The 12622-nt window shown below is 43.8% G+C and overlaps 1 protein-coding gene across 1 annotated transcript in view; it reads left to right on the top strand.

The window, feature by feature from the left end:
* The window catches only part of EFCAB11 (EF-hand calcium binding domain 11), a 152890-nt gene extending 140483 nt beyond the window's left edge, over positions 1–12407 (top strand). The window contains exon 7 of the mRNA XM_064486184.1: positions 12331–12407. Within this exon, the coding sequence (XP_064342254.1) occupies positions 12331–12379 (49 nt within the window). The 3' untranslated portion in view covers positions 12380–12407. The remainder of the gene's footprint in view (positions 1–12330) is intronic.
* The last annotated feature ends 215 nt before the right edge of the window (positions 12408–12622 follow it).

The raw sequence follows: 12622 nt of genomic DNA, 5'->3' as shown, positions 1-12622 counted from the left end.
TTTTTTTACCCTAGAGAGATATTTGCCTCTTTAAAAATAAAATCCATGAGATTAAATTTCACTGAACAGTGTTTCTCTGAGGGACTAAAAACTTGAAATTCCGGGAATTCACTGGATCTAGTGAAATTACATAAATGCATGTTAATACCCAGTATTAGCCAATACAAGGTGCCCTTGCTTCTAGATGCAACCCAGGCCCACAGTGAATCTTCCCAAAGATAAAACCACTGTGTAACTACTGTTTCCTCCCTGTGTGTCTTCATCCACTCACTCATGATGTTACTTGTGCATTCATTCACTCACACACCAAGTATTTATGGAGCACCTACTACACCCGCACCTGCGTGCCAGCTCTGGTGATACCATCCAGTTCCTGTCCTGACAGAGCTTGCATTCTTATCAGGGTGCCAGCAAGCAAACCATGGAATGAAAGCTAACTTGCAACTATGTCGGTTTCTATGAAAGAGAATGTATTAGTCTGCTAGGGCTGCCGTAACAGAAGACCACCAACTGGGCAACTTAAACAACAGAAATTTATTGCCTCACTATTCCAGAGGCTAGAAGTCCAGGATCAAGGCATCAGCAGGCTTGGTCTTGTTGGAGGCCTCTGTCCTTGGCTTGCAGATGGCAGCCTTCCCACGGTGTCCCCACCTGGTCTTTCCTCTGTGCATGTGCATGTCTGTGTCCAGATTTCCTCTTCTCACAAGGACACCAGTCATATTGGATTAGGGCCCAGCCTAACAACCTCATTCTTACTTAATTACCTCTTTAAAGGCCCTATCTCCAAACACAGTCACTTTCTGGGTACTGGGAGTTAGAGCTTCAAGGTAGGAATTTAGGGGGACACAATTCAGCCATAACGGAGGAGTGACTGGTTCAGACAGAGATATTAATGGGGACAGGTCACATACCCAAGCACGGATTAAATGGGAATCTAAAGGATGACTAAGGGCTAAGTAAACAAAGTGGAGGGCCAGGGCATTCCAGGAGAGGGAAGAGCACTGCCAAGCTGCCCCGTGGGAGGGTCATGGCAGGGAGCAGAAACCAAGGGGAGGCAGATGGTGGTGGCTGAGGAGCGGAGAGGCACAGCCCAGGGCCCAGGAGGACGCTGACGTTACAGAGGGTGGCCAGGCCATGCAAGGCCCTCTAGACCTTTTGTCTGTTTCCCAAGAGCAATGGGAGACCACCGGAGGTTTTTAAGTGAGGGCAGAGATGACATGACCAGATTCGCCTTTGGAAAGTATTAGTCTGGCTGCAGTGTGGAGGATGGATGGGAGGGGTTCTGGAGTGCATTCTGGAAGAGCGTTGGGTACACAAGAAAGCTGCAGACATCCAAGCAAGAAATGAAAGTGGCTTGGATTCAAGCGTTAGGGTGGGATCAGAAAGAAACAAGTGGATTTGCTAGACCAGTGGGGACAACGGGTTAAATACAGTGGCACTGGATGACAGAAGTGGGTGACGGATTAGCTTTGCTGGGTGAGGCTGAGGATGACAAGGTTGTCTCCTGGATGTCTGACTTTCACAACTGTGTTAACAAGGTGCAAGACAACGGGATGGAGAGCGCTGGAGGAGGCCCAGGTTTGAGCTGCGTTTTGATCATGTTGACATCAGTAGACACCAACGGCCCCTTGCCTAGCTTTTCTTCCTCAACCCAGATGCCTCTTTCCCCTGCACCTGCTGTTCTGCTTGAAACACTCTTTCCTGCTTATGCTTCACCACCTACCCACCATTCATGTCTCGACCCAACTTCCTCAGCAGCGAGGCCTTCCTGAATTCTTCAGACCAGGCTACATGTATGTCCCTCTTACCTAGTCTGATAACACCTATAGTTTTTCTTCAAAGCAGTTGTTACAGTTTAAATGACTTAATTATTTGTTTAAATGCTGTTTAATTTAGAATTAGTATGTAGAGTTTATGAAGGCCAAGACCATATCTGCCTGATGAGTGCAGCCGACTGGTGGTTCTAGAAGCCACTCTCTTGGTTCAAATCTTGACTTTCCTTCTTCTTAAGTGGTAGTGTCTTGGACCGGGTGTTTAATCTTGCTGTGCCTCAGCTGCCTTGAATGTTAAGGGTGGATTATGGTAGTACATCCTTCGTAGAAGTGTTGGGATGATTAAATGAGTTAGTTAGCATAAATTGTTAATAACACTACCAGACATGGTGCAAGCACTCACTAAATGTTAGCTCGTACTATTGCTCATCACTGTAGCCCTAAATATCTGATGGACAGATGATCAGATAGATGGATAGACCAAAGCATGGGTGGATTGAAGAACTCGGAAGGGTGGGTAAGGTGACAGGAAATAAAACACAGTCTTTATCAAGCTATGCTGAGTGAGCAGAGAGGAAAAAGCAAGGTAGCCCAAATGGGTATTGTGGAAAGAGAGGCTGGCCCATATTCAAGACATAGCTAAATTCCAACATACTGGGTCCCATTAAGATTAACTTCTCCTGTACTTTCAGGAAAGGCCTCAAAGAATCTCCCTCAAGCCTTCTTTGGTAATAAACCAAAGTAGTTGTTTTCTGATATCAACAGAGGAAAAAAAAAAGTTAACCACAACCCAACCATCCTCTCCTTCATTAAACCAACGGTACATTTCCCAACTTAACTGTGAAATTTTTCAAAAGGCATAATTAAAAAAAAACAACTAAGTTTAATCTGATTTAAACAATCGATTAATTAATTGATTTATTCATTCTAATGTTCCTCCCTCTAACATCTATGGGATTCCCACTGTGTGTCAGATGGTGGGATGGATACTGGTGGTTACCGAGTCACAGAAGCTGTTGTCCCAATCCTCAGGGAGCTTAATTAAGAGCCCTAATAAGCTTTATAAAGAGATTTCAAACCAATATTTATGCTCAATATACCTGATCAAAATAAAGCAAATACTGCAGCACAAGCTGTTTACTAAACAGGGGGCAGCAGATTCTGAAGGACTGCGTTCTCTCTCACCATGTTTCACGCCAGCTCTGCCCTGTCTTTAGGAACGAAGTCACCAGCCAAGGCTGCTCAGTCCCAGCTGGACGGCATTTGCATTGCTGTCACTCTATTTAGGAAAGCAACTCATGTCTGGTATTTTCTTTTTGCCCAGAGGATCCTCTTTCGGGAATTTATGACAAAATTCAAGGCCATTTCATTAGGAGGAAATGTGCCATATCACTATTGTAACAATGCTCCCTATTTTTGTTCAATTTTGAAACTGACAATCTGAAGACTATTTTTAGCTCAGTCATGTGAGATTATTTGTTTCCTTATTATGAGAAGTTTTTTCCTTTGTACTAGTTAACATGAATTTTATGCTCACTTCTTATGTCACGTGCTCCAGTTCAATTTATTTTAAAGCGGATTCTTTGGGGAAAACTGTAAAGCTAATTTGAATGGATTCTTTAGAGATTCCATTTTAAATGAAGTGCTATAAAATTGGCAGACAAACTGAAAAAGTGCAATTGAATTTTCTTCTTCAGCTATTCATTGGATTCAGAAATCTTGCTTTTTGACAGTGCCGAGGGTTTTGATATAAGGTTTTACACAATTTTCCTAACATTTATCTTAAACTCTGCTTCCTTTAGTTTGGTTGTTTGACTCAAAATGGCTTTCTGAAATTTCCATACGTAACAGCAGTGTTCTTGCTAAAGGAAATATTTGGTGCTTTGATACAAACTTCCTAACATCTACAGTGGTCCCCATCTATAGAACATCTGCTGTAGAGGGGGTATGTTATTTCCAGAGTGAATATTGAACATTTGTGGACAAACTTTCTAAGAAAGGTGTGGAATAAAGCCATCTCCAACTCCCTCCTATTTGGCCCCAATTTATATTTCTGCCTTTCACACTTGATGGATTTACAGCTTGAGGAAAGCGTGGGAATAATAGGCAAGAAGCCTGATGGCTTAATTTCCTGTCCTCCACGGACCCGGAGAGGCGCCTATTGTTCATCAGGGCAGCGGGCTCCAAGCTAATGAGAAACAGCCGTCACCCGGTGGGGAGAGGGACCCCGGGACTGGCCCATCTGAGTGCACTGGATGATTTATATCCGATTATTAACAATCTAATGGAAAATACATAGGAAACACATGTCTACAATTTCACCTTGAGACCCACTTGTTTTCTTTGATGTGTTTTTAAAAGGGAGTTTTATTTCACACTCATCTTTTGCCCTGAATTCCCTAAACAGCAACTATCATTTCTATTGACCCAGCCAGTAGGCTGAAAGGCAGACCATGGAGGGCCCTCGCCCAGTTTGTCTCTGCTCCCATTGACTGCAGCATCAAGTGCTTGGAGTTACTGCTCTGAACTCAGGATGGTCTTGAAAGAAGCAAATCACTGCTGCATGTGTTTTTGTTCTGATGACAAAGAAGATAATTGTGGGACTGCCATGAGTGCACCTGTTAGTCAGGCTTGGGGGGAAAGAACCTTGCAAGCCCCAGGCGACGCCTCCACGAAACACACAATGCCCCGGGCTCACCTTACTCGCAAGGGGCCCACAAAGGCTTTCATTTTAATTAACATAAGTATAGTAATGATATATAATAATAAATCCTACATAATATTTGGTTTTATACCAAAATAGCATTAACATACTGGTTTTTTATCTTTTATTTTCTATTTTTTATGGAAGAAAGGGCCCATGAAAGTTATAGTGCAGACATGAGCAGAACAGCTATGAGGAATAGGGGATAAGGGACAGATTGTGGGGTTAGACTCTGTGACTGTGGGAATTGGTGGTGAGGTCTCAGCGAGTCTCTGAGTCATAGGCCTCTGCAGGCAAAGGTGGGCCTGAGGTTGCTATAGGTTGCAAGGTGAGGAACTGGGACGAAAACCTGGCTGTAAAGACAGCGGTCCTCAACTGGGGTGATCTGCCCCCCAGGAGACATCTGACAACGCCTGGAGACAGTCTGGATTCTCACAACTGTGGTGACGATTGCTACCGGCACCTAGGGAGAAGAGGCCAGGGATGCTGCTACACACCCCACGAGGCACAGGACAGCCCCGCACAACAAAGAGTCACTTGGCTTAAAGTAGCAACAGTGCCGAGGCTGACAAACCTCAAGGTTAAGGTAAAGAAAAGCTGGGACCTGCAAGGCCAACTGGAGCTCACCCTGTCTCCCACAGCCTCCAGCCTCCGTGCAGGGTCACGCACAGGGAGCTAGCTGGCGCTCAGCCGAGGATTTGGAGAATCTGAAAGAGGACGTGGGGCATTTGCTGAGAAGCCGCAGGCTGCCGCCCCGGGAAACAGGTGAGTGGGCGGAAGAGCAGCAGAGGGCGGTCCTGCACCCACCCTCAGAGTAAAGGCTGCTGCTGCACGGCCGCCTTGCTCCCCTGGCCACCCGGGCTGGGAGCCACGTCGGGAAGGGACCTGTAGGGAGTGTAGTTCCGGCTGAGCTCAGGTGACATCGTCAGGTACCTCCGCGCCAGACTACGCGTAGGTCTGCTCACCAGCGCTTCTCCCTTACGATGTGGCTTTCCCCCCACCTCACCCCCCACCTTGCATGCACTCAAGTGAGACTTGGCCTTTCAATTGTTTTCATCTGCAAACACCTGGCGTGACTTAGACCGATAGTTGGGCAGCCACCTCTGTCCTCTCCTTCAGAAACAGAGTCATGGCTGAACAGACAGCGGCCCCACATGTCCCTGCCTGCCCCGCAGTTCGGTGTGGCCGTGTCGTTAACTCCCGCCCACGTAACTGTGAGGGAGGCGGTTGTGCCAGCTCCGGACATGGCCCTCGGGCACGGGCTGTGCGCTCCTCCACGTGCTCGGTCCATTTCCAGCTGGAACCCAAACCTGGGGACAATCGGCGTCAACCACACAATGACAAGAACGGGGCAGCAAGACGGAAAGATTCCGGAGGCTCTGTGGTCCAGAGAAGCCTTACCTGCAGCATCCTTTTTCTTAAGGAGTTCTGAGTCAGCGTATTAGTCACTTAGGTTGTAGCTGATAAAAGCCAACTCAAATTCATTTAAGCAGAAAAGGGAATACATTTGCTCACGTAATAGGGAAGTCTAGGGGAAGAATTTCAGGCATAGCTGGATCTAGGGGTTCAAACGATGTCATGAGGGCTCTCCATCTCTCAGTCTGGGATTTCTGTGGAAGTCCAAGGAAGATGGCCTTGAGAAATTGTAGGTTTAAAATCTCCTTATAGCTCATGACCCAGGAGAAGACAGGAGCCTCTCTCTTTCAACATGACTGTTAATTGTGCAGAGCAAATGCTGAATGGTTCTGCTGGGATCACAGGCTCATCCCAGAACCAACTGCTATGAACCCCAGAAGAAGAGAGATTGGGATGAAGCTATAAAATCAGTATGTGCTCCTGTCCACTTGGGAAGTTAACCAGCATTACCAGGAGTGAAGACAGCGCGGATGAGGAGGTAAAGTCAGGAAATATCAGTTGGGGTTCAGAGGAAGGAAAATCATGCTCACCTGGGGGAGTTCGGAAAGGCTTCACAGCAGAGGCGGGATTTGAGCTGGGCCTTGAAAGATTTAGAGTTTAAAAATAGATAAAGAGGAAAGTAGTGTACTTTCATTGCTGACCATTTTCAAAGGCTCGGGCAAGCTCAGCAGCCCTGTGGGATGGAGGGGATCGTGTTGTTTTTCTTTTCTTTGCCATTGGTTCAGGATGAGAAGTGTTCCCCTTTGAGCACTGAATCCGTCCAGAAGCTGACACACGTGGGGAAGAGTCTAGTTGTCGAGGACACACTTCTCCAGCCCAGGAACTCCCACGTAAAGCAAGAAGCAGCATTGTGCTTCTCTGTAACCTGAAGAAAGGTTGGGGAGTGTAATTGGCAGTTCCCTTAATCAGTCCAGAAAGGCTTGTTATGTAAATAAATGATTCGAATATGAAGTGACTTACTATAGGAAACAGGCATTTCTCCTTTTCGTTTCTCATGTTCCTAGAATGGTTTCTTTCAGGTTTGAAGTGGAATAGGCTTGTAATTTTAATACACATTTATTAATTCCAAAACTATCTAGTGTTAAGATTTTAGGAATACATTTTTATGCAGTTTCAAATAGCTTAGTGATTTTCCAAATGGTCAGGCAACCAGAGCCTGTGGCCCTTTTCTTTAGGACAGGGGTCAGTTTCTGGGATGGAAACCCAGGCTGCTGTTGGCTGGGTTCAGGAGTATGGCAGCTGGCTTGACCTTAAAAGGTGGTGGTGGCAGTAGCAGTGATGATGATGATGATGGCGATGATGATGATAGCAACTACTGATCTTACAGGTGATGCAGCCAGGATATGAACCCCAGTCTCCCCTGTTCTAGGGGGACCATCTTTCCTAGAGAACTGAGGATACCTTTCGTTTGTTTGATGGCTGTAAGAGCACCCAGGGTTTATCATTTCCTAGTTGTTTGATGATGAATTTATTTCTTTAGGTACAAAGCTCTTTTCCTTGACTGGCAAGTTTGTCCCTTCATGCAGGGAGTGGAGATGTAGCTGTGTTTGCTTTAAGTGGAGTCTCTCTGAACCAGTTTGTCCTTAGAGCACCTTGGAAGCAGTTCAGCAGCTGAGCATCTATCATCTGTCCCCTTATGGGGCAGGGACCATAACACTCCTGTAAGGACTACAGTGGGTCCTACAGGATTCCTGACTTCAGGTGGGTGGAGTTTAACTGGATTGATTTGACTGGTGCGGTAGATCATATTATTGTTCTCAATCATTTGCTCCCCCTTTCAGGCCCCCTCATTGCCACATGACTTGCAGTGTCTCTTATGATTGGAGCATACTTCTCTACCCCCTTGATTTTGGGCTTGATGCCATGACGTGCTTGTCATGAGCAAAATGAGACATGAGCAGAAGAGATTGAGTGCCAAGTAAGGGTAGAAGTTATAGGAAAATTCATTCTTACCCTTGATCATTTGTTCCTCTCTATCTGCCAAGAGAAAGGCATGACCCCAATAGATGCTGCTTTTTCAGCCCAGCTTCTCACATGTGATGTAAGTGAGAAATACATTTGTTGTTGTAAGCCCCTGAGATTTTAAGGTTGTTTGTTACAACCACATAACTGAGTGAAAGCTGACTGATACAAATGGCCATGTATTGTCCTAAACATTGCAGTGAAAAACAGTCCTACTATTTATGTATAGGTGGATATAGACTGAGGTTGTGACAAATCTATCCAACTAATCCTAAGTATAAGAAAACAAACGAATGACACAGATTAAACCAACAGTAGCAAGAAGCCACTTTTACATATGAAATTTGCAAGGACTATAAATATAATAGTATTGGAGAGAATGCGCTGCAAGCAGGCATTCTTAGACATTGTTCATTGGGTATAAAGTAGCAAGTATAACAGTGCTGGGGGTGAATTCAGAAGTAATAGTACTAATAACAATAGATGACATATTTATATAAAGTGCCTTTATGTGCCAGGCACTACTAGTTGAAGTTTTATTAACTTCACTTGAAATAATAAAATTGGTTTACGTGTACTAGCTCACTTAATCCTCATAACAATGTTATAAGAGAAGTGTTATTATTAGACAATATATTTCAAAAAACCTAAAAATTTATGTATGCTCTTTGACCCACATCTGGAAATTTATCCTAAGGAAATAGAGATGAGGTATAAAGGTTTAATATAAAACGTTAATGATTTATAATTATGAAACCAGGGAGAAATATAAATATCCAGATAATGGAGATCTTTTAAATAAATCGAGCCATTTAAAAGTGATATAAAAATGTTCAGTGGGCATGAAAGACCTTTATTTATATTAAGTAAATAGTGTAGCTTGCAACAGTGTAGCCCTGCATTGTCCAGTGCAGTAGCCACTAGCCACACAAGGTGGCCATGTGGCTAGCCTGAATTGAGATGTGCTATACATGAAGGCTTAGTATGGAGAAAAAAAAAACATAAAATGTCTCATTAATAATTTTTCTATTGATTGCAATGTTGAAATGATAATATTTTGGACATACTATTCAAATGAATTTCACTTATTTTTCACTTTTTAATTTTTTGGAGGGGGGTTAATTGGGTTATTTATTTATTTGTTTATTTATTTATTTTACTGGAAGTACTAGGGATTGACCCCAGGACCTCTTGCATGCTAAGCACATGTTCTACCACTGAGCTATACCCTCCCCCTCTTTGTCTGTTTTAAATATATTTTAAAATATTTCCTTTTATTTTTAAGAGTAACAATTGTATATGTTCAAGGTTCACAGCATAATGTTTTGATCTATATACAGAGTGAAATGATTGCTACAGTCAGGCTAATTAATTATCCATCTCCTCATGCAGTTTTTTTTTTTCATGGTAAGAGTACCTGAAATCTACTCTCTCAGCAAATTTCCAGTGCATCTTACAGTATTATTAACTGTAGTCTTCATACTGTATGTTAGATCTCTAAATTCATTCATCCTACATAACTGCAGCTTTGTACCCTCCTCACCAGCATCTCCCCATTTTCCCCACCTCCCCACCCTGGTAATCACCATTCTACTCCCCGCTACTGTGTGTTTGACTTTTTTAGATTCTACATATGAATGAGATGATGCAGTATTTTTCTTTTTGGGTCTGGATTATTTCTTAGCAAAATGTATTCCAGGTTCATCCACGCTGTTGCAAATGGCAAGATCTCAATTTTTAAGGCTGGATAAAATTCCATTTTCTATATATACTATAATTTCATTATCCATTCAGCTGGCAGTGGACATCTGGGTTGTTTCCATATCTTGGCTGTTGTGAATAATACTGCAGTGAATATGAGAACACAGCTATCTCCTTGAGGAACCAGTGATTTCATTCTTTTGTATATATGTCTAGAAGAAGGATTGCTGGATCATGTGGTAGTTTTATTTATAATTTTTCGAGGATCCTCCATACTGTTGTCCATAGTGGCTGCACCAATCTCCTGCCCACCAACAGTGCACAAGGGTGCCCTTTTCTCCACATCCTCACCAACCTTTTCTCTTTTTCGTCATAGCTATCCCAATAGGTGTGAAGTGACAGCTCATTGGTGGTTTTGATTTCGTTTCCCTGATCATTAGCTTTGAGCACATTTTCATGTACCTGTTGGCCATTTTTATGTCTTCTTTGGGGAAATATCTGTACATTTTTTTAAGTCAGGTTGTTTCTTTTGCTACTGAGTTGTCTTTTTTCTTTAAAAAACTGTGGACACCAGAAAAACTTAACATTTTGTGTTTCACATTTATTTTAGGCTTTGTGGGCCACATGGTCTCCGTTTACAACTGCTCAACTGCCATTTTAAGACAAAAGCAGCTATAGACAACATGTAAATAAATGGACAGCACTGTGTTCCAATAAAACTTTATTTATAGAAACAGGCAGCTACCCAGCAGGGGCTGTAATCCAGGTGTAGGGAAGAAAGGGCGGGTTAGGGGAGAAAGCAACCTCGTCCCCAGAGGACAAGTTCTCTACTCTGTCAGGCCCTCAGATGCCACCCAATATGTGATGCCATGCTTGTGGTCCAGGCTGATAAACCAATCTCTGAGTTGATGTTTGGAAAGATGAATCTGCCCCATGGAGTAGGCAGGCTTTTGCATGGGGTGGTGTAAGTATTTACCAAAGAGAAGTAGGCTTGACTTCAAGTTGCACGTGACACCTCCTCGGGGTTCTGGCGTCCTGGGACCTCCAGAGCTGGAATCTGTATGGGGAAGTGGGAGCAGAGGATTAGACATCATTTCAGAATAAAACATTGGGAAGCTGACTCTGTACAGCTACTTCTCACAAAGTCCCAGGTAGTAGCATTTTAGCAACTACAAATCAGTGCCAATTTACTGACCTTTAAAAGTCAATCATCATAATCACAATTACAGGTAACATTCACTTTGTGCTTACCATGTGCTGGGCAGTGTGCCAGCCGGTCTACATGGTTGCCTCATTTAGTTTTCCTTAAACTCTGACCAGTAGCTGCTGTTCTTATGACAGTTTTACAGATGTGGAAACTGAGGGTCAGACATTTTCCCTTGGGAGTCAAGTTCTCCTTTTGAATGAAAAAGACAGATATATATTCCCTGAGAATTTTATTTTTACCAAACCAGTCTTTGTGGGGAGGAAAAGATTTTGCTCACCCTCATCATTGGTGGGAAGCTGATAAGCACGTCAAGTTCAAGTGTAGCTTGAGCAACTTCATGGGGAGGTAAGGGAAGATGAAGCTGTTGTGCAGGCAAGAAGTGATACTGAAAGTCCCACAGCCTGGCACCGGGATTTGGGCGTCTGTTCCATCAAAAGAGGGCCCTGCTGGGATCTGAGAGATCTCCTTCATCAGAATAGGGTGCTGGCCTGTGTCTGGAAAGATAGAGGACAGGCAAAGAGAGGGACCAGACTCCTGAGGGAGGGCATTGGCAATGTCCAGACAGGGCACCACCATGGAAGAGGAGTTCAGGTCCACGCCCATCCCCAGCGCCCCGCCCCAGCCCCGCCTCCAGTCAGGGTCTCAGGGTACAGCTATAATAGAAGAAAAAACTGAATTCAGAAATAGAGTGCTTTTCTCCTTAAGCAAATGCAGAGTCGCAGCCATCATTACCACTTCCTCAACTCCCTCCCCCATTCCGATCCCTGCAGTCATCTTCTGCACCGCACTCTCCTCCCTTCCTGTCTCTGACTAGGCGTCAGTCCTGTTCCCATCCCTTGAGTCCTGGATCCCAGCCCCTCCTGCCTGCCCTGAAACTGACTCCCACCCCTCTTCCCATCTCCTGCCTGGAAAACAGCCCCTCCCACAGCAACCCAGTATCCCCTGTCAGAAATAAACCTTCTTGTTTGCTTGCTTAGAGTTGTTGTTTATATTATTATTTGTTTATGTTATCTTATTTGTTTATGTATGACAGAAAAGTAGCATTGTAGGTACAGGTCCTCAGGAAACAGATTTTGAGACAGATATTTATTGGAGAGTGCTTTTGGGAACAGCACCTGTAAGAGAGTGAAGGAAAGACTGGGCAAAAAAAGAAGGTGAAGTTGAAAGCAGTTGCAAAAGAGGCCTCAGCCCATCCCATGGTGGAGCTCTGAATGTAGGATGCCTTTCAGAGATGCCTCAAATTGTGGCAAGTCCTTTGGTGTCTTGGCAACACAGCACAGCATCCGCTACAAGTGCACTGAAGGATTTTGGCTGATTGCAGTGAGACTCTTGGGGTGGCTGAGTGACTGTCTTCAGGGTCTGATACTTAATCTCTGAGATCCAGAACCTGAAGTGTCTTTATATGTCCATAGATAATTAGCATCCCCATGACAGAGTCACACTAACTAAATTCAGACAAGACTAATGAATACATGGCAAATTGGTTTGTTTACAGTGAGACTGTCCTTTTGCAGTGATCAAAATATTTGTGTTCTTTATTGCTAACATCCTAACATCCCTTTTCCCAGATTCAAGTTAAAACAGGAAGTGATTGGGCTCCAAGAAATGTCTCTGTAAGAAGAAAACTTAAAGGCATTCAGTTCATTAGATGGGATGAGCAAGAATCTGGAAGTGTTTGTGAAATGGTGAAGACAAAATTTGTCTCTTCTCTTAATAAGAAAAAAGAGAAGTCTAGGAAAAAGTCAAAAAGGTACATACAAGAAAATCATGATCCAAAAAGAGGCAAACTAAAATGAACCACAATTTCAAGTCTTTGATGGAGTGAAATAAAACAGAATTAGGCCATGCTACTGGAACACT

Source organism: Camelus dromedarius, chromosome 5 (genome assembly GCF_036321535.1).
Source record: "Camelus dromedarius isolate mCamDro1 chromosome 5, mCamDro1.pat, whole genome shotgun sequence".
In the NCBI taxonomy this organism is placed as follows: domain Eukaryota; kingdom Metazoa; phylum Chordata; class Mammalia; order Artiodactyla; family Camelidae; genus Camelus; species Camelus dromedarius.
Note: the sequence above shows the minus strand (reverse complement) of the source record. Positions and strands in the feature narration are given on the sequence as shown.